Below are 21,937 nucleotides of genomic sequence, written 5' to 3'. Positions count from 1 at the left end.
ATATGTACCTTTTAGTCTCTATAGTTTGAAAATTATTTTTTTAATATTTATAGTTTACATTTTAATTCTCTTTTAGTCCCTATAGTTTAAAAGTGGTCTTTTTAATCCTTATAATTTATATTTTAATTTTCTTTTAGTCCTTATAGTTTAAAAATGATTTTCTCAATCCCTGTAATTTATATTTTAATTACCTTCTAGTCCTTACTACAAAAAAATATAAAAATAATTAGCTACAAATTAGTTATAAATTATCAACTATTTCTTATTACAAATTATCTTGCGACAAATTAGTTACAAATTATTTGTTAATATTTGTGTAGTTAATTATAATTGATAATATTGCTCATATTTTTATGATAAGAATTAAAAGAGAATTAAAATATAAAATATAAGGACTAAAAAGATCATCACTTTTAAATTATAAGGACTAAAATAAAAATTATAAGGACTAAAGAAATCATTTTCAAACTAAGAGTCTAAAAGAAAATTAAAATATAAATTTTAGATACTAAAAAAATCACTTTAAAACTATAAAGACTAAAAAATATAAATGATGAAATTATAAAAACTATAATTAAACCTAATTAAATACACATACAAAGTATTAGCCCTATCATTTGGTAGTTGGACCGGTTGAAGAATTGAAGGAAAAACAGAGGGAATGATCTTCAGAAATTAAAAAAAAATAAAAATCATAGCTAATCATACCTTAATGACGCTTATCCAAACAGACACGTATCCCTGCAGGCTTTTTAAATTATTTTTCACCACAAAATCCAAATTCCCTCGTAAAATGCAAAGTGTGCTCCTCTTTATTTTCGTCCTTGTCCCCCTATATTTGACTCAATAATATATACACACATGTACCTCCATTTGTAACTCTCAAACCAAAACCCGTTAATTCATAATTATTATCTCCTTTCTCTACGTTACGCAGCAAGGGAAAACTATGAGAAATGTTTCAAATACCAGGTTCTTAACCTGCAGTTTCCGTCCAGTGGTTGATATAAATGCCACGCTCAAGTCTAGATCAGTTGTTGATCGCTCTGGTAATCGTCGTTTTGCATGTATAGTACATGTCAGTACAGACAAACATGACACAAAAAATAATTCAGCCACCAAAGCCACGTTTTTGGGCCAAGAATTGGCACATAATTGGGTTGTGCCAGCGTTTTCTAAGGTACATGATTAAATTAAGCTGTGGTGTTTGAAACCGTGTTGCATGCTTTGTAGCTAGTCTTTTTTTTCATATATATAAATCTACATTACTTTGGTTTTATAGATAAATTGAGTGTATATATTTATTACCATATGTTTAAATAAAAAAAAATATATAGCTATCGTTCTGAATATCTTTGCCTCACAGAATACAAGAGCTCGTAATAGCAAAAATTGTTTTGGATCAAAGGGTGGTTATTCGGTATACGCAGAAAGTAGTTCATCAACCGGTGATGAGAAACAACCTTTTGTGGTCACTAATGTTCAAGAAACCAAGGCCCCAGAAAGGTCTTCGTTGGTTTCATCTTCAAACTCTATCGTATCTGAATCAAAGAACCCATCAAAGTGTGAGTCCACTAAAGACCAAGTAGAAAAGCAAAAGAAGTTCCCTTGCGTTAGAATATACTGTGTTGTCGTAAGCTTAGCAGTTATGATATTTTTGGGTAAAATTAATGTTATTGTTTTGACACCATTGTTATTATGGAACGCAAGCTGTTGTTGCTGGCCAAAAGAGGTTCCCAAGTTGCGTAACGGAAGGAGTGGTCGAAATAAGGAACGTTCGCAATGGGCATTAAATCTGTTACGCAAGATACTCATTTCTGTGCTTGAGTGTCTACTTCTTTAAGTTCAACAATAAGCATTTCTACGGCACAACAGCACAAGTAGTCAGTATCGACGAAACCTAATCATCTGTTCGTGTTTCTTTCCTCTGCTCATACTTTATACATTAATTTGTTTTTTATTTTTATGAATCAAAGTATTTCTCAGTGGGACGTTAAGGAGTAATCACTCGGATTACTAATATTTTAACATATATTTTCCTAATACATTCTTAAAAATCGAACCCCTGTTTGGTTTTGTTATATGTATATTTAACAAATTGTGTAAGTAGAAAAATAATATCTCTTTGACAACCCAAACAAATTGTACAAGTAATAGGTGAATAAGTTTAAGTATGGTTTCTCAAGAGACTTGTAAAATATTTTAACAATTTTCAAGTAAATATTAACTTAAGCTAAAAAAAATATCACAATAAAACAATAAAGACAAACTATAATTGAATTTGAGTAAGTTAAAAACAGAACAATTGCATAAATAAAATTAAAATGATGTTTTTAAGATGTTATCTCGAGGTTGGATTTTATAAAAGTGTATTTTCTTCTTACTTTAACACACAATATATATACTTGCTATGAATCAATGTTAAAATCAGTTAATAAATATTTTTTTAGTCCTCCCTTGGGGGAGAAGAGTTTTAATTCTGTAATTAAGTTTTAATCCCTCAATAACTTAAGTATAGGAATCAAGATAATCAATGAATTAAGTTTCATTCTTGGACATAAAAACTCATTAATTGACTATTATTATTTTAGTACAACATTTTAATTAGTATTTGCACCTTAATTTAACCTCAAGTCTAAAATACATTAATGACTAAATTAAAAGGGAATATATATTCATATACAGAAGATGCAAATGACGGTGCAATTTTTTGGGTGCTAGGCTGCCAGCCATTGCGGGTGATCCAGTGTGTGCCCATCGACGAGGAGAAGCGAAGAACCATTTTTCTTTTTCTACAAACTCTGTTAAAGAGAATCATCGTCCGGTTCCATTTTAGTACCCTTGAAAAAACAATTACTATTAATAGTAATCCTATTAATACTAAATGTAGCACCTACTCAACTTCACCCTAAAAGAGGGGTCTTTGTTCGGAGCTTCGAACTTTTATGTCAAAGCCTAGATATATAGTGTCCACTTTAGAAAAACTTCTCTATTTCTTTAATTTAATCTCGTGTCAACAAAGAGAAGTGGTTGGTTGGTCGTCTAATAGGAAGAAAAGAGAAAACTATAAAGAAAAATGTTACTTGTACGTTATTGTGTTATTTAACACGTAAAAAGAGGAAAAAAATTATAAATATGATTAGATTTATAATGTGATTAAGAGGTGTTGAAAAGATATTTGTGTCTTAGACACAAAATATATATACATATTTAAATATCTAATTAATAATTTTTTTTTCTTTGTCTCTTTCTTTTTATCACTACATCAAATTAATCATTTCTTTTCATTTCTTTTTTTTCCTCTCTTGTAGACAACTCAAGGTTATTCAAAAAATATTTTTTTAAAAAAAATATAGGTATTATATGATTTATGATCTAATTGGAAGAAAAAGATAAAAAAAATTAGAAATGTCGGGGTGAAGTGTTTAAAATAAGTTGATAATTGAGTATGATTGTTTTCATTGAATAAGATGAATAAAGATGTAAAGGAAAAGAATAAAAAAAAAGACAATCAAGTAATAAAAATTTGTTATAGAAAAACAAAATATAAATAGTATAATTTCTTGATGAGAGTTTCTACGGTCCTCTCGTTAATTTTGGAGGTTTTGACAGTGTTGGTTTTCAGCCAATGGTAAAGTTATACTATTATCTCACTATTTTGATGTTTGATGATAATTTTATTATATATATATATATATATATATATATATATATATATATATATATATATAATATTTCAATTTAATTCCTGTATAATTAAAATATTTTTAAATTTTATTTTCACTTCATGTATCTTTCTCAAGGTCTAGATGTTTAAATTGCATCCCATAGTCAATTTCCATGAGAAATACCTTTTTAATATATTGTTGTCCCCATACAAATAAAAGTTTATAATTAACTACAGCACGGACATCACACATCGTTAATATTGATATAAGAAGTGACTATTAGTGAAGCATTGCATCGAAAGGAAATATTTTGAATTGCGATCCATGAATTGAATCACAAAATTCCCAATGACCAGCGATTTTTTCAGGACACCCCTCACACTTAAGATTTCCTCTTTCTTCTTCATCATCATCACCTTGTTCTACTTCAGCAACCACTGGTCCGATGGTTACCAGCAGCACGTATTCTTCACTCAATTATCCAACCTGGACCCGAACTAGAACCCGAAATGTGGATACATTTGCTGCTAAGGGTTTTGGTTTGAACCAGAATGTGGATATATATGTTGCAAATCTAGATGTTTGGTTACGTGAGATTAAAAAGTTTAATTTTTTTTAAAAAATATTTTAATTCTACATGGATTAAATTGAAATATATAATAAAATTATCATTAAAAATCAGAATAATAAGATAATAATGTACCTTGATTACTATTGGTTGAAAAACCAACCATATCATTAGAAACTCTCTTTCTCGTAGAGTGATTTATTTTTATTTTTTTATATCAATTTAGTTAGATAAAATATATTTTTTAATTTTTATTATCTAAAAATATTTATCTATTTTTATAATTATCTATAAAATATAAATTTTATTATTTAAAATTATTTATTTATTTATTTTTAATTTCTATAAAATATTTATTTTTACATAAACATTTGAAAACAAATTTGAAAAATAAAAGTCAAAGTAAAATAAAGTAATTTAAGACATGGTTGTGTCTATATGTAGGAAGACAATTTATTTAACAATAAAATTTATATTTGATTTTAGATAATTCTCTTGAGTCATCAACCATTATACTTTGAACTGAATTAATCTATACTGTATGACAACAACAACAACAAAAAAAAGTCATGTCATTATAAAAATTAATGATGATATTTGATTACTCCTCATTTATAAACATTCCCATCAACAGCTCAGGACCAATCTTTCCTTTAATATCACATCCTTGCTAACCTCTCCCTCACGGGTAGCCTCAAGATTGCCCTGTCATTTTTTGTTCGCCCCCCACTCCACTTTCATCATTCATTCACTCTCAGCAAATCCTATGAAATCACCTGAACAAGACACACGCTCATGCCAACCTTACACAAAGTCCACTTACAAATTTGTCCGATTATTCAAACACATACATACCGTTGCAGGCCTTCTAATTTCTATATTCACCACAAAATCCAAAACTCTCTCGTCAAAAGCAAAGTGCTCCTCTTTATTTTCGTCCTTGTCCCTATATTTGACTAATTGACTCCATAATATATAGTTATTAAATACACACACATGTACCTCCATTCATAGCTCTCCAAAACCCATTAATTCATAACTGTTATCTCCTTTCTCTGCGTTACACAACAAGGGAAAACCATGAGAAACGTTTCAAAGAACAAGTGGTTCTTAACCTGTTTCCGTCCTGTGGTTGATATAGATGACATGCTGGAGCCTAGAGCTGTTGTTGATCATTCTGCCAATCGTCGTTTCACCTGTATCCCCGTCGCAGACAAACATGACACAAAAGATTCAGTTACCAAAACCACGTTTTCGGAGCAAGAGTTTGCACAGAATTGGGTAGTTGTGCCCCATCCTCAGAAGCGAAAGTTTTCTAAGGTAATTAAAGCGGTAGTGCTTTTTATTTATTATTATTATGTGATTAATTTTATTGCTCATTAATCTTTAAAATTTAACTGATCACTTTTAATAGCATTTTTTTTTCCAATCATATTCTTATTCACAAAACTCAAATTCAAGATTATGTTTAATGGAATTGACTCTAATACCACTGGGAGGATTCCATAGTGTTTGAAACCATGTTGATTAATTAGTAGACTTTTTTTTTATAAACCTACATATTATTTTGCTTTGGTAGATAAACTAAGTGTATATTGCTATACTTAAATAAAAATGATATAATTATCATCTTGAATATCTTTGTCTTACAGAATACAAGAGCTCGAAACAAAAATCTTGATGGCCAAAGTTGTTTTGGATCAAAGGGTGGTTATTCGGCATCCACAGAAAGTTCATCAACCGGTGATGAGAAGAAACAAGCTTTTGCGGGCACCAACATTCCAAAAATCAAGCCCCCTGAATGGTCTTCGCGAATTTCATCTTCAAATTCGCCCGAATCAAAGAGTGAGTCTCCTAAAGACCAAGTAGAGAAGCAAAAGAAGTTTCAGTGCGTAGGAATATACTGGGTTCTTTTAAGCTTAGTAGTTACGGTCTTTTGGGGTAAGGTTAATGTTACTATCTGGACATCATTATTGTTATTCTTTTTCTTTATTTGGAACGCAATCTGTTCAAGTTGCGGAACGCAGAATCCAAAGCACACAAGAATAGCCGTAGGGACCGTAGTGGAAGGAGTTGTCGCGAAATAAAGGAACGTTCGTAATGCGCATTTACGTGAGGATTCTCTCCTTTTTTGGTTCTTGAGGCTCTTCTTCAAAAAGAAAGATTTTCTTATGCCCAATGGATAGAGACACAAGTTTCTTGTGAAGTTGACTTTTTCACAATTGGCAAGTAGCCAACAGTTGAGGAAACCTGAAGCACCTGTTCGTGTGACACTCTAAAATGTATATTTAACGAATGAAAAGTAGAAAAAATAGGTATGAACTTTGATGGGATGATGGTTTGGTTGTGTATCCCAAATACTATATCAAGGTTGTAAGTGAGCTTTTAAATTCTAAATATCTTGCAATAAGTTTTGGTTTTCCCTGGTTAATTCCCCTTAACATCAGCAATCAATCAGACGAGAAAATCATAAATAACTAAACAAGTGGTCATGTAGCTTTAAATTATTTTGTTAAAAGAAAAGGCTTTAAATTATGAAGATGGTTTAGGTAGAAACATTACTTGCATGAGACGCAATTTAAATGCATGTCATCAGTTTCCTGAATTAATATTATTGTAGTGTTGCTATTATAGTTGTTGGGGCAAATTTTGGCAAACATTTAAACTGAGGTATCTTGGGGATGACCTTGTCCTCATAATTGGTATTGAAGAGAAGAAGGCAAAGGATATGATTGAGAAGGGTGAGGATTCTTTCCTATCCCTTTTCCACTCAATTAGAAGGTGGAATACAAAGATAGCAACGAGTAGCAGGCTGCTTTGGGGTAAGGTGTTTCAGCTTCCCAATTAATTTTAGGGGCTTAAAATGCTTTTCTGTTACTCTTGAGGGTTCTAGTCAAGACTAGCTCAATCAATGTGTTAGGTATCTGCAAGAGGGTCCAGATTAACGAGGTTGTTCATCAGGTGAGGATGTTGGCTATGGAAACATGGTAACTCCTCCAATGGGGGATTCCATGAGTGAGAGCAATGTCGAGGTGAAGTTGGTGTCCTCTGATTCAGATAAATAAACCTTGGGGTTGGGCCTTTGGAGGGTTGGTCGAAGAACCAATTAGGGAAAGGGGAGCATGTTATGGAAGCAAATCTCATCCAATGTCAGAAGTTGGTACAAGAATTTGGAATCTCAACTCCCAAGGCGCAGAAAGCACTTTAGAGGAAATGAAGGTTGAAAATAGCCCGAGGAGGTGATATTGGGCCTAGTTTGAACGTCAAAAGGAATTCGTTGGACCTTGTGGTATCGTGCTCAAACCGCTTTGGGCCTTTGACGAGGTTGAGTAGCTTGAGTATATCTATCTTATCTTTTAAGAATGATGGGGCTTTTGTGGATGTACGCTTAATAGAGGTTGGCACTAAGGAACATATCAAGGAGCAGAAATGAGAAAGAAAAAAAGAAGTCAAAAAGACGTTGGATAACAATGCGGAATCATCTCAAAATAAATTAAGATTCTAACAATTCTGTAGTTTAGAAATAATCTAGGTCCACTCAAAGAAAATTCAATTAGGTTCCAACTTCAATTTACTTATAATTTTGAGCAAGGAATTTCATTAAGTAGTTTTTAGACAATCAAAATTCAGAAAATCACAAAAGTTAACATGTTTTTGAAGCAATTTTAAGGAGCATTAATCCAATTTACCAAATTCAAGTAATTTGAATTATCACATATTTCAAAAGATGATGATTCTATTATGAAGGTTTAGTCAATCTAATTAGAGGTAATTCAATTGAACTAATCCCTAATTACATTTAAATGATAAATTAGATTGAAGTATCATTCAATTAATCTATAATTAGGATTTGAATTAGGAAATTAATCAATTACTTAATTCATTTTCAATCATAAACATATTGAGAATCATGAATACGAAAATAGAATTGGAGGAGAGGATGAATATTTACAATAGAATTTGAAATACTTAACAAGAATCATTGCTTGAAGTGACATGGTATAAAAAGACAAAATGTTATATGGACAAAGGTGTTGCCATGCATAAGATGTGTTGATGGATTGAAAAGTACACAAATTCGTCAAAGTAGTGAACTTAAAATAGAATTCCAAGTGTTGAATCCAGAGACTTTATTTATACTTAGGTAAGTGAATATTTTATTGATAAAAGAAATTAAAGAAAATTGTTTTGAAAAGGTTATGAAAAAAACAAAATTTTAAATTAACAGAAAATTAAATCAAACATGAGGAGAATTTAAATTGATTAATTAAAGAAAAAAAAGATAAGAAAATCCAATATTATTGTAGAAGGAAAGTCAAAAGATGAAAATGTTAGAAACTTAGTCTATCAAAGCTACTCTTTGATATAGTGTTAATGATTTTTTTCTATTTATAATTATTCTCATTTAGACCTGCATATACTAATATACTTTAACTTTGGTCCCCCAGATGAAAGAGTCTAATTTATTTATTTTTTCTCCCAAATCTCTTTGCAAAACTAAAATAGTAAATTGCATTAAGAATAGAAGTGTATAACAAGCTAAACAAATATCAATTTATCCTCAGTGATGACTTTATTTAGATACTCTTTTCCAGTTCTATTAAAAAATAATGTTTCTCAATGTTACCCCTAAAACTTATCATGCAAATAGGTGTCACAAGCAATAATATTAATCACAAGAAAGAATAATGTAAATGTAATATTATTAAATAGATAGGAAGAGAAATTACATCAAGAATAATTGATTGTTAAGTTCCCAACAAATGGGGTTTAGTCTTTCATTGTCATGGAGGTTTTACAATTACAAGAGGAGAATATTTAGTAAAAGAGAAAAAGATAAAAAAGGGAATAGAGAGAAGGAATAACTCTGAATGTTTACTTCTCCTTCTTCTAGATTTTGCCTTCTATAAGGAATTGCATTCTCTTGGAATTTTTATGTGTCTTTTAGTTCTTCTCTTTTCTTCTTTTATAGGTGCAGATTAGTGAGCTTCGGACTTCTTGCACTAATCCTGCCTTTATTTTTTTGAATTAGCCTGTTTTCTTAATTAATTATGTTTTCCTTAATTAGTCTTGTTTTCTTTAATTAGCTCTACTTTTCTTAATTATTTTTGTCTTCCTAAATTATCCTTCTTTTTTTGGACTTTATTTTACTCACTAAACATCATGAATTCATTACTTTTAATATTGTATGTGCAAAAATTTAAATGATGTTAATTTAATAATTATTTACTCAAAAAAGAAAAAATAAGAGAGAAAAATTACCATCTTTTATATAATTTAATTTCAAAATATATTCATAATTAACAATTATCAGGATGGTGAGAAATAAATTTGATGTTATAAGCCAATCTTTCTCCACTATACTCAAAACTAGTACGTCAATTGGAAGGAAAGCTAATATAAGGGATAGGATGCAGATGGCAATTGGTGGAAATATCATGGAACACGAAATAGAAGATGAAGGGATTGTTAACTGCAATAAGTTGCTTCTGGAATACATGAAGAAAGTATAAGCATCAGAATTATGGGATGTGGCACAAGATATGGGGCTAGTAGCCTTTGTGAGTGATGCAAAAGTCATGACCGGAAGAATGGATGAATTAGAATATAGAGATCGAATAGAAATTGATGGTGTAAGGAAAGTAAAAATAGGGGGAGATAAGGAAGGTTTACCATGAAGGTCTTATCCTATAATGTGAAGGGCCTAGGTGAGAAGGCCGAGTAGAGGATCATCAAACAATTGGTGGTGAAAGAAGTACAATTTTTTTGTACTGAAAAAAATATGTAAAATGTGTGAGTACATTAACAAATTATATAATGATTTAACTATTAAATTAAAAGTTCTTATTAAATATAATATATAGAGTTTACAATTTTTTTTATAAATCTTAAAATTATTTGATATTCCATTAAACAAATTTAATTTAATGATAAAAATCAATAATTATATTTTAATGGTATTTACTGATTATGGACAACTCTCTTGAGCTAATGAGGGTAAATATGGGATATTTATTTTTTTTAAATAGAAAATTAAGGAAAATATATTATTTAAAAATGTTTGATTGGAAAATTAATGTAATTATTAAATGCATATATAATTAAGATAATTAATTAATGTAATTATTAAATGCATATATAATTAAGATAATTAATTAAAAATATTATATAATTTATAATTGAATGATATTCCATTAAATAAATTGATTTTTGAAAGATGAAAAATTTAAACTATGTAAAAAGTGGGACTAATTAATCTTGTATATAAGTTAATGACAAATTGATACTTTATGAGGTGTGAAAAACTTCATAAAAATATATATATATTAGCAGCGTGTGAGATTATTAACACAAATAAATTTATATACATTTTTCATCTTTTCAGTTTTATTCTAATTTCTAAAGTCTCATTGCAATTTTTTATCAAATAGTTAAATTGATCTTCATGTAAAACAAAACCAAGAAAATTATATGAAGAAATGTCTATAATCTGGATGAGAACTCCCCCAGAATCGCATGAAGTTTCTCATATGACCAAAACACGTAATGAAGGAAGATTGATTGCTCGGACCAAAAGTGTTGAATAGTCAGACAAAAAAGTCCTGCTTATGTCTGCTGAACACAATGGTCCTCGTTAGCGCTTTTACTATTCTTCTTCGTTCCAACACGAGTTGGACCTGTTCCATTCATCATTTCTCTTCTTGATTTGTTTGCTCCACACCACACCACTGCAGTTGCTCATTGGAGTCAGAACCATAGCGATGTACAGCATGAGGAACCCATGGATCTGCATCTCTCTTCTCACCCTCTTTTTCTCTTTGTTCACCCACAATTCCCTTGCAGCTCTCCCAACCGTTTCTTCAAACCAAACTCTCACTGGGGATCAAACTCTCCTCTCTAAAGGTGGAATCTTTGAATTGGGTTTCTTCAAGCCAGGTAACACCTCTAACTACTACATAGGCATATGGTACAAAAAGGTCACCATACAAACAATAGTTTGGGTAGCAAATAGGGACAACCCTGTCTCTGATAAGAACACTGCCACGTTAACAATATCAGGTGGCAATTTAGTTCTCTTAGATGGATCTTCAAATCAAGTTTGGTCAACAAACATAACTTCTCCCAGGTCAGATTCTGTTGTAGTAGCTGTTCTCAATGATACTGGGAATCTTGTGTTAAAGCCTAATGATGCTTCTGCTTCAGATTCAGATTATCTGTGGCAGAGTTTTGATCACCAAACTGACACGTTCCTTCCGGGTGGCAAAATTAAACTCGACAATAAAACAAAGAAGCCTCAATACCTCACTTCATGGAAGAATAACCAAGATCCTGCTACGGGTCTTTTTTCTCTAGAACTAGACCCCAAAGGAAGCAACTCTTATTTGATCCTTTGGAACAAGTCTGAAGAGTATTGGACAAGTGGTGCTTGGAATGGACAAATTTTCAGCTTGGTTCCCGAGATGAGGTTGAATTATATCTACAATTTCTCGTTTGTGATGAACGAGAACGAGAGCTATTTCACATACTCCATGTATAACTCATCCATCATGTCGCGGTTCGTGATGGATGTTTCAGGGCAGATAAAGCAATTCTCATGGTTGGAAAAGACTCAGCAGTGGAACTTGTTTTGGTCGCAGCCGAGACAACAGTGTGAGGTTTATGCCTTTTGTGGCGTGTTTGGGAGCTGCACTGAAAATTCAATGCCGTATTGTAACTGTTTACCTGGTTTTGAGCCAAAATCACCGTCTGATTGGAATCTGTTTGATTACTCAGGTGGGTGTGAAAGGAAAACCAAGTTGCAATGCGAGAATTTGAATTCCTCTAACGGGGATAAGGACGGATTTGTAGCAATTCCAAACATGGCATTACCTAAACATGAACAATCCGTGGGATCAGGGAATGTAGGGGAATGTGAATCAATTTGCTTGAACAACTGCTCCTGCAAAGCTTATGCATTTGACGGTAACCGGTGTTCAATTTGGTTTGACAACCTTCTGAATGTGCAACAGTTATCTCAAGATGATAGTAGCGGACAAACTTTGTATGTCAAACTTGCAGCATCTGAGTTTCATGATGATAAAAACAGAATTGAGATGATCATTGGTGTGGTTGTGGGCGTGGTTGTTGGAATTGGTGTTCTCTTGGCCCTTCTTCTGTATGTCAAGATTAGGCCAAGAAAAAGAATGGTTGGAGCTGTGGAGGGTTCATTGTTGGTATTTGGGTACCGAGATTTGCAAAATGCAACGAAGAATTTCTCTGATAAATTGGGAGAAGGAGGGTTTGGTTCTGTTTTCAAAGGAACATTGGGTGACACCAGTGTGGTGGCAGTGAAGAAGTTGAAAAGTATTAGCCAAGGAGAGAAACAGTTCCGAACAGAAGTTAACACAATAGGGAAAGTACAACATGTTAATCTCGTTAGACTCCGTGGATTCTGCTGGGAAGGTACCAAAAAGCTGCTAGTTTATGATTACATGCCAAATGGCTCCTTGGATTGCCATTTGTTCCAGAACAATAACTGCAAGGTGTTGGACTGGAAAACAAGATACCAAATTGCCTTGGGAACAGCAAGAGGATTAGCTTACCTTCATGAGAAGTGCAGAGATTGTATTATACACTGTGATGTAAAGCCTGGAAACATTCTCCTAGATGCTGATTTTTGTCCTAAGGTTGCAGACTTTGGCCTAGCTAAACTTGTTGGAAGGGATTTGAGCAGGGTCATCACAGCAGTTAGAGGAACAAAAAACTATATTGCTCCAGAATGGATTTCTGGGGTGCCTATCACAGCAAAAGTTGATGTGTACAGCTATGGGATGATGCTTTTTGAGTTTGTATCAGGTAGGAGGAACTCTGAGCAGTGTGAAGGTGGTCCATTTGCCTCCTTTCCTATCTGGGCAGCAAACGTAGTTACCCAATGTGACAATGTTCTTAGCCTTTTGGATCCTAGTTTGGAGGGAAACGCTGACACTGAAGAGGTGACTCGAATGGCAACAGTTGCATTGTGGTGTGTCCAAGAAAATGAGACTCAGAGACCAACCATGGGTCAGGTAGTTCATATCCTTGAGGGAATCTTGGACGTGAATTTACCTCCCATTCCAAGATCTCTTCAAGTGTTTGTTGACAACTAGGAGAATCTTGTTGAATTTCATACACTGATTCAAGCTGAGCAACGCCTCAATGACCTCTCAAGCCACAAGTAACGTCTCTTCGGCAAAGTCAATTAAAGAAATGGTATTTCATACAGTTGGCATTGTAAGTAACGGGAGTTAAGTCTGGAAGGGTATAGTTCTCTATAAAAAGAAAAATCAACGTTCAGATTCTTGTTAGAAAAAATGCCCCGATTTCATGTTCGACAGAATATGAAATAGGATTGCCTCCATAATATATAGTTGTTACTTGTTAATGTACTCATTGATGTTTTGTTAGATCAGCCAAGATGCCACTTTGGTGATCCAGAGGAGTGGTTTGTTCTACCTATTGCAGTCTGTTAGGTTTTGTTTCTCTTGTATTTTATTAGATTTGATTATTTAGCGCAATACTAAATGTATGCCACTTTTTTTTTCCTTTGTCTTCAAACGTTATTTTAAAAGATTACATACAATGGTGAAGAAACTAATGAGAAGACACGAAAATGGTGTTGGCATTGAATACCACATGTAACATTACTTTCTCTACGTGTTTATGTATGATATAAACTTACATCAGACATTCAGATCCACCGATTCCTATGATGTTAATGTTTGAATTTTGAAACAGTTGAATGGTGTTAGGAAGTTGTGCTTCGAATAAGGAGCCAATAAAGAAGGCCTTGCGCCTAAGGAAGAGAAACAAAACATGAGGTCCCAAACAAGACAAACGCAGACTCAAGGATTAGGATTTGTATGCTCACGGGTAGAAGGCTTTTTCACTAAAGTTGTAGCAAAGGGACATGTGTCATATGCTAAGAATATTGTTAGATTTGTATGAGGTAGTGACGAAGTGCCTGCAATTATGGAGAGCCGTTCTTAGAGCTTCGGCAAATGCTAAGTTGATGTAAGTATGCATTTTGTAGAAGGAATGAAAAATACAGTCTCTGAATTCCTTCCTTTTTCTCTATTATTCTACTATGGAGGTTGCAGTCCTTGTAAAATCTATTTTAGTCCTTTGTGCCCTAATATGTATCAATTGGTGCTTAAGTCTTATCCACATAATCTTTACATTGAATGATCTTTCAACTACTACAGACATTAATAGTCAAGCATAAAACAGTATCACCATCATTATGGTATGGTACATGCAGTGTAGAACTACCATTTACCACTAGAAAGTTGCATCGCTTTACTTGTGTAGGGAAATGTTTGTTCTTCAAATTGAAAACTACCAAGGTTGCGTCTGCACTTCATCCAAACCATGTTGAATAGGAAAAGGTCCTGCAATCCAAAATTCTCCATTGCTGTTTTGGGAAAAAAACCCGTTTCTATGATCATCATCCTCAGCCTCAAAATCCAACTCTTCAAAAATATCCTCAAAACCATCATCATAACCATCTTTAAAATTGTCCATCTCAATATTATCATCATCACTGTCATAACTATTTTGATCAGTACCATTCAAGCTGCCAACATCTTTGTCAATCCTATTCTTCCTTCTCTCTCGTCTCATTCTCTTGGATTCCCTTGCCAAATCCATCCATCTATCTTGTATGAATAAAGCCCCATCCTTCTCCAATAAGTCACCCTTCTCACCAAACCCCTCCACCAAGAAAACTGAGTCCCGTTCCCCTTTCAAACTCACATAAAATAATTCTGGGTGCCTTATAATCATCCCTCTCAGCTTGTTAGGGAGGCCAAACTCCTTTCTGAAATGGGTCAAGTGGTCTATTAAAGTCCGCTTCTCAACCGTCATTGCAAGAACCTCCCTTACTAGTGCACAAGATCTCTTCTCTGCCTCCAATGACTCCTTGGTCAAAGACTCAGCAGGATTCCTATAGGGGCACACTTGTGGCATTTCTTCAAATTTCAGCAAGAAATCCTGGTGACGTCTCTTCAAATTAAGCCCCTTTCGAAGGCTCAATTGCTTGAACTTCAAAGGACGGTCAACTATGAAACCAAGAGAATTGGATGATGATGCAGGAGGCACCAAAGGCTTTGCCAAGTTGACATCCCAAGATGCAAGCTCAAGTGTGCGGCCATAGGACGTGTCAACAATCTTGAACCTGTCCGGATGGTCGTTGCACAACCGGGATCGAAAATTCGGAGGGAGACCAAGATCAGGGGCAAAGTGAACCAATTTCGACAGAAGCAACCGGTGGTGCGAAGATAGCATAAGAAGCTTTTGGAGTTTGGTTGCCAACATGTTGGAAACGGAAGATTGAAGATTAAATTCCTCAGAAGCAAGGGCAGCTGCAGCTGGAGTTAATCGAACACAGAGTTGGGGATGCAACTTGGTTGCATTGAGTGGCGTGGGTGGCCATGGCATATTGAAGAGTTCAAATATGGATGGATAACGATGAATCATGGAAAGTATGGAACGAGGCTTAGAAAGACAAAGATAAGAGCGGCATTTTGACAAAATGTGAAGTGGAATATAGTGTTTAGGTTTAGAGAGAAGTAGAGTTTTTAACTTTTGAACAAACCTAGTTTTGTTCTTCATGACAACATGCCTGTCGAGTGAACGGTCACGCACAAGTTTGATAGATGAACAAGAAATTGAAACTGAGACATTATTGAGATAATTACGGGGTTTTAGTTTTTTATTCATAGAAAGGGAAAAAAGTGTTGTTCCGCCAAGAACAAAGGTGGAACTTAGGGAAGAACCTGGTTTGGGATTGTTGAATGAGAGAGGAACACAAAATGCCATTTTTAACGCTTCAACGAATCAATTACCAAACCTGAAAACTAACAAAGAAAAAAATAATAATTAGACGACTCAAATCGTAATGAGATAGAACACCAAAGTCTGACTGAATTAATTTGCATGGCAGGTTTAATTAGAATGAACTTTGTTTCAATTGCACATCGCAGTGGCCGCGATTCCAAGGAAGCGTCGAACTTATCTTTTTTTTTTAAATTTTCCGGCGAGGCAGAGACGTTTTGCAACTTCCGGCGACTGGCGAGGCAGAAAGAGTTAAAAGAGGAAAGGAGAGTCAATGGCTTCTTCCGGTGAGGCAGAAAGAAAAAGAGGAAGAGATTGGGCTCAAAGAAGTGGTGGCTGATAATAGGACAAATAGAAAGAAACTAGAGTCTCTTACTTTCTTTTGCTTTTGGGGTCAGTGGGTATTGGGCCTGCAGTTTAAATTTTACACTCTTCAACCCAAACAATATTAATTAATTCATAGTATAAATAAATATAGTTTTTTTTAAAATATTCTATTATATTTAAAAAATATAGAAAAATAATAATACATAGTTATATAATAGAACAAATGTATAACATATAATTCTATAAAAATATACAGGTTTTTAATTATCCATTTGGGTTTATTAAAAAAAAATCCATTTGATCCTTTCATTTACAATAACTTTTTTTTTATTTTCTATGATATAAAATATTTCATTTGTGTCTTTATAGTTGTAATTTTTTTTTTTTATCTTTTTGGTCGTTTCTATCTAAAGTTGCATAATTATGTTTGAGATTAACATGAATTAAATGAGTTACATCATATTTATTTCAAATGACATTGGTTGGCGCTTGACCAAAAAAACTAGAAGGATAAAAAAATGCCACTAAGAAAGAAAAAAAATGAAATGTTTTAACTAATCATAATTTGGGGTGGTATGTTAACTTTTTTTTTCTTATTATTTTCTCTCTAATGGTATATTGGTATGTAAACTGCTACCTAAGTTGGTAATTTAAAATAAAATGAGAGAGCAACTATTAAAATTGCTCTTATAAAATGGTGCGCTCTGATAGTTTCAACATGTTAAATTGGCATCATCCAACTGCTTCAAAATTCAAACACATTTAATTTATCTAGAGAAACCCAAACATCGTAAGAATAAACTAATCTGAATATTCTATGCAAGTTTATATCATGAACCCGTAGGAAAGTAATGTTATGGGTACTCAGTGCCAGCAGCACTTTATGTTTTCTCCTAAGTATCTTCAATGCAGGGAATCTTGAAATTAATGATTGAAGACCAAAATAAAATGGGGTGCATAAATTTAGGCATTTAGCATGGCATTACAGAATAAAAGATAATAAAATACCAGAGAGAAACCAAACCTATCATATTTTGATACAATAGGTAGCACAAACCACTCCCCTCCTCACAGCATACTCCTTTCTTGAACCGGAAATTTCTAATGAGAAAAATTAAAAAATTCGCACTCATATCTACTTTGTGTCTTTCTCCTGTTAGAAAATTCCAGAGATGGAGAGGCCTCTGGATAACCAAGATAACATCTTGTCTGATCTCACCAAACACCTCTCCAGATCTTGATCATATCATTGAATACAGTAACAGCTATATCAAATTATATATTGATTGAAAAATAAACTAACATGGAAAATAAAATCTAGTGATTTGCACCATACATTACAATTACATTGGTAAAAACCGAATAAGAAAAAAGACATAAACATGCCCTCTAATTTTCTCCTCCCAAGGACTTGGAGCTTGCTGAAGAGATGTTACTTATGGCATGAGAAGAGGAGGTCTTTGAGACGTTGCTCTTCACCTGGGAACTTTGGGTGGAGTCTGATTCAGTGTAGAAAACTAAACTCTCCTGGTTATCAACAAACACTTGAAGGGACCTTGGAATTGGAGGCAAATTCACCTCCAAGATCCCCTCAAGGATTTGAACCACTTGACCCATGCTTGGCCGTTGAGCCTCATTGTCTTGAATACACCATGAAGCAACTTTTATTATTCTAGTCACTTCCTCGATCTCAGCATTACCCTCCAAACTAGGGTCCAACAGGCCAGCAACACTGTCACCTTGGACAACAACATTTGCTGCAAAGGAAGGGAAGAAGGTAACTTTGCCATCTTCTGATGGCTCAGAGTTCCTCCTACCTGATACAAACTCAAAAAGCATCATTCCATAGCTGTACACATCAGCTTTGGCTGTGATAGCCACCCCAGAAATCCACTCTGGAGCAAGATAGCCTCTTGTTCCTCTCATGGTTGTGAGGACCCTGCTGAAATCCCTTCCAACAAGCTTAGCCAGGCCAAAATCTGCAACCTTGGGACAAAATTCAGCATCTAGGAGAATGTTTTCTGGCTTCACATCACAGTGTATGATACAATCTCTACACTTCTCGTGAAGATAAGTCAATCCCCTTGCAGTTCCCAACGCAATTTGGTATCTCATTTTCCAGTCCAACACCTTAGAGTTCTTGTTATGGAACAAATGGAAATCCAAGGAGCCATTTGGCATGTAATCATAAACTAGTAACCTTTTGGCACCTTCGGAGCAGAATCCGCGGAGCCTAACGAGATTAACATGTTGCACTGTCCCTATTGTGCTAACTTCTGTTCGGAACTGTTTCTCTCCTTGGCTAATACTTTCCAATTTCTTCACTGCCACCCCACTGGAATCACCCAATGTTCCTTTGAAAACAGAACCAAACCCTCCTCCTCCCAATTTCTCAGAGAAATTCTTCGTTGCATTTTGCAAATCTCTGTACCCAAATGCCACCAACGAACCCTCCACAGGCTTTCTTGCTCCAACCATTCTCTTCCTTCGCCTAATCACAAAAAACAAAAGAATTGCCAAGAGAATCCCAATGCCAACAACCACACCCACAACCACACCAATGATCATCCCAATTTTGCTTTTATCATCATGAAACTCAGATGCTGCAAGTTTGACATACAAAGTTTGTCCGCTACTATCATCTTGAGATAACTGTTGTAAATTCAGAAGGTTGTCAAACCAAATTGAACACCCGTTACTGTCAAATGCATAAGCTTTGCAGGAGCAGTTGTTCAAGCAAATTGATTCACATTCCCCTGCATTCCCTGATCCCACAGATTGTTCATGTTTAGGTAATGCAATGTTTGGAATTGCTACAAACCCGTCCTTATCCCCGTTAGAGGGATTCAAATTCTCGCATTGCAACATGGTTTTCCTTTCACACCCACCTGAGTAATCAACCAGATTCCAATCAGACGGTGATTTCGGCTCAAAACCAGGTAAACAGTTACAATACGGCATTGAATTTTCAGTGCAGCTCCCAAACGCGCCACAAAAGGCATAAACCTCACACTGTTGTCTCGGCTGCGACCAAAACAAGTTCCACTGCTGAGCATTTTCCAACCACGTGAATTGCTTGACCTGCCCCGAGACATCCATCACGAACCGCGATATGATGGACGAGTTATACATGGAGTATGTGAAATAGCTCTCGTTCTCGTTCGTCACAAACGAGAAATTGTAGATATAATTCGCCCTCATCTCGGGAACCAAGCTGAAAATGTGTCCATTCCAAGCACCACTTGTCCAATACTCTTCAGACTTGTTCCAAAGGATCAAATAAGAGGTGCTTCCTTTGGGGTCTAGTTCTAGAGAAAAAAGACCCGTGGCAGGATCTTCGTTGTTCTTCCATGAAGTGAGGTACTGAGGTTTTTTAGTTTTGTTGTCGAGTTTAATTTTGCCGCCCGGAAGCCACGTGTCGGTTGGGTGATCAAAACTCTGCCACAGAGAATCTGAATCTGAAGCAGAAGCATCATTAGGCCTATTTGTTAACACAAGATTCCCAGAATCTCGGAGAACAGCTACTACAACAGAATCTGACCTGGGAGAAGTTATGTTTGTTGACCAAACTTGATTTGAAGATCCATCTAAGAGAACTAAATTGCCACCTGAAATTGTTAACGTGGCAGTGTTCTTATCAGAGACAGGGTTGTCCCTATTTGCTACCCAAACTATTGTTTGTATGGTGACCTTTTTGTACCATATGCCTATGTAGTAGTTAGAGGTGTTACCTGGCTTGAAGAAACCCAATTCAAAGATTTCACCTTTAGAGAGGAGAGTTTGATCCCCAGTGAGAGTTTGGTTTGAAGAAACGTTCGTGAGAGCTGCAAGGGAATTGTGGGTGAGCAAAGAGAAAAAGAGGGTGAGAAGAGAGATGCAGAACCATGGGTTCCTCATGTGGTTGTAGGGAGAAATTAAGAAGGAAATTGTACTTGGATTTCGATGCATTGGAGACAGAGAAACTATGAATGAAGGAACAAGTGAACAACGAAGAAAAGTAGTTAGTAGTTAATGCTCTAACGGCGACTGTTGTGTTCATCAAGTTTTATTTTCTGACTATTCTTTCTTCTAACTAACGTGTTATGTCACTGTCATGAGTTGTAAACGTCTTGTGAGTTGTGATGATCATTCAGCAAGCCGTCATGAATTGGAACCTTATTCACATTATTTTAAATTTAAAATTACAATATTTGTGATTGATATTTTGTATGTAATATCTTTGGATTTTTTTACTAGAAAAAGCATAGGACTTTTGGGCCATTTTGTGAAGAGCTAAAGGTCAAACAATAGTTTTTTGTTTTTGCTTTTTTTTAGCACACATTTGGTTTTTGAATGAGAAAGCAGTAATGTGAAAACGATACAGCAAAGTTTATGCGTGAAGTGTGAACTGTGAAGCAGTATTTCTCTTCTGGCTAATGCTTATTCACACTTGGGCCATAATTCAATCTTCTAAAGTCTAAACTGACAAAACTAAACTTTAAGACAACAACAGTAAATAACAACTCTAGTTGAACTGGAAAAGGTATTTTATTGTTGAATTAAACATAAAATTGTGGTAAATACATGCATATGTAGTTTATTCAAATTTCCCGTTGTCTAAGTTGATATTTCGTAACTTTTCTCTTTTATAACCAGAGCCATATAATGCGATACGAATTCGCTGAAGTTAAGAAAAAGCAAAGGCCGATGATTATGGCTCTTCGTCCATAGTAACAGCGTGCCCTGGAGATTTTCCTGCTTTGGTCCATGTAAATTTTCAATTTTTAAAGTAAATTATCACGAGACTTGACCAGTTAGATCATTTCTGTTGTCTATAAATGAATTAGTAATTGCATTAGCTTCATGACATTCTCTAGATTAAGGGACTGACCCAACCAAGCATTTTATCTTAATTCAGAAGAACATTCGTTACACAACAATGCATGGTTCTAATTCCTAATCGAAATCTTCCTATAAAAAAAATCCTAATCCAAATCCACGTTTTTTTAATCATAGGGTATTTTGAACGTTTAATTTATTTTGAATTATTCAAAGTAGTAATCCTTATTCAATCACTTGAAAACGAATATTATGCGTCGTCTTAATTCGCGTTTTTGCCGAACGAGTTTGAGAATGTGTTCACCCTAGTACCATCCATCCTATTATTCATCACCAAAAAAAAAAAAATCTCCGCGTACTATTTGCGAATAATTTGTATAAATTTTAAAATTGATAATATTATAGATTATTGTTTTCCATCATTTTCCCTTCTTTTAATGATGATGAAGACATTGGTCATCAAGTTGAGAGGTTAGTTGGGAAAAGAAGGTAGCATTAATGTGTAATATGGATAGAAAACACCCAATAAAGTTAAGGGTCCGTTTGGTTCGCAAAATTCTAGGGATAAGACAGGATAAAAATAATTGTATTGTATTTGATTTCTAAAATGGATGTGGTACAAAACAAAAAGAATCAAGGCAAAACAATAGTCTAAAATTTTGTTACTCGCTGTATCATGTGACAATAAAGTGAAGCAATAGAAGGA

General features: G+C 34.3%; 5 protein-coding genes across 6 annotated transcripts; 3 read left to right on the top strand and 2 right to left on the bottom strand.

Moving 5' to 3' along the window:
* Positions 1-586: 586 nt before the first annotated feature.
* On the top strand, positions 587-2,034 carry LOC121173214 (uncharacterized). The gene is made up of 2 exons (XM_041007596.1): positions 587-1,180; positions 1,367-2,034. Exons 1-2 carry the CDS (start codon positions 950-952, stop codon positions 1,841-1,843), a joined length of 708 nt encoding a protein of 235 aa, XP_040863530.1. The 5' UTR covers positions 587-949; the 3' UTR covers positions 1,844-2,034.
* A 2,854-nt stretch (positions 2,035-4,888) lies between these two features.
* Positions 4,889-6,646, top strand: LOC106795392 (uncharacterized). The gene is made up of 2 exons (XM_014764843.3): positions 4,889-5,556; positions 5,889-6,646. Exons 1-2 carry the CDS (start codon positions 5,317-5,319, stop codon positions 6,321-6,323), a joined length of 675 nt encoding a protein of 224 aa, XP_014620329.1. The 5' UTR covers positions 4,889-5,316; the 3' UTR covers positions 6,324-6,646.
* Positions 6,647-10,663: 4,017 nt separating this feature from the next.
* Positions 10,664-14,880, top strand: LOC100809852 (G-type lectin S-receptor-like serine/threonine-protein kinase At2g19130). The gene has a single exon (XM_026124726.2). It carries the CDS (start codon positions 10,998-11,000, stop codon positions 13,359-13,361), a length of 2,364 nt encoding a protein of 787 aa, XP_025980511.1. The 5' UTR covers positions 10,664-10,997; the 3' UTR covers positions 13,362-14,880.
* Positions 14,412-16,447, bottom strand: LOC102665449 (protein WHAT'S THIS FACTOR 1, chloroplastic). Its single transcript, XM_006592766.4, has 2 exons — positions 16,029-16,447; positions 14,412-15,926 (listed from the first exon to the last, which is right to left on the bottom strand). Exons 1-2 carry the CDS (start codon positions 16,069-16,071, stop codon positions 14,590-14,592), a joined length of 1,380 nt encoding a protein of 459 aa, XP_006592829.1. The 5' UTR covers positions 16,072-16,447; the 3' UTR covers positions 14,412-14,589.
* A 1,235-nt stretch (positions 16,448-17,682) lies between these two features.
* On the bottom strand, positions 17,683-20,447 carry LOC100810583 (G-type lectin S-receptor-like serine/threonine-protein kinase At2g19130). 2 transcript variants are annotated; one of them, XM_006592767.4, is made up of 2 exons: positions 20,145-20,428; positions 17,683-20,021 (listed from the first exon to the last, which is right to left on the bottom strand). In XM_006592767.4, exons 1-2 carry the CDS (start codon positions 20,359-20,361, stop codon positions 17,803-17,805), a joined length of 2,436 nt encoding a protein of 811 aa, XP_006592830.1. In that variant the 5' UTR covers positions 20,362-20,428; the 3' UTR covers positions 17,683-17,802. The 2 variants fall into 2 exon arrangements, with proteins under 2 accessions (XP_006592830.1, XP_014620518.1); XM_014765032.3 differs by having other exon boundaries at positions 17,683-20,447.
* Positions 20,448-21,937: the final 1,490 nt, after the last annotated feature.

Source organism: Glycine max, chromosome 12, assembly GCF_000004515.6.
Source record: "Glycine max cultivar Williams 82 chromosome 12, Glycine_max_v4.0, whole genome shotgun sequence".
Lineage (NCBI taxonomy): Eukaryota > Viridiplantae > Streptophyta > Magnoliopsida > Fabales > Fabaceae > Glycine > Glycine max.
Note: the sequence above shows the minus strand (reverse complement) of the source record. Positions and strands in the feature narration are given on the sequence as shown.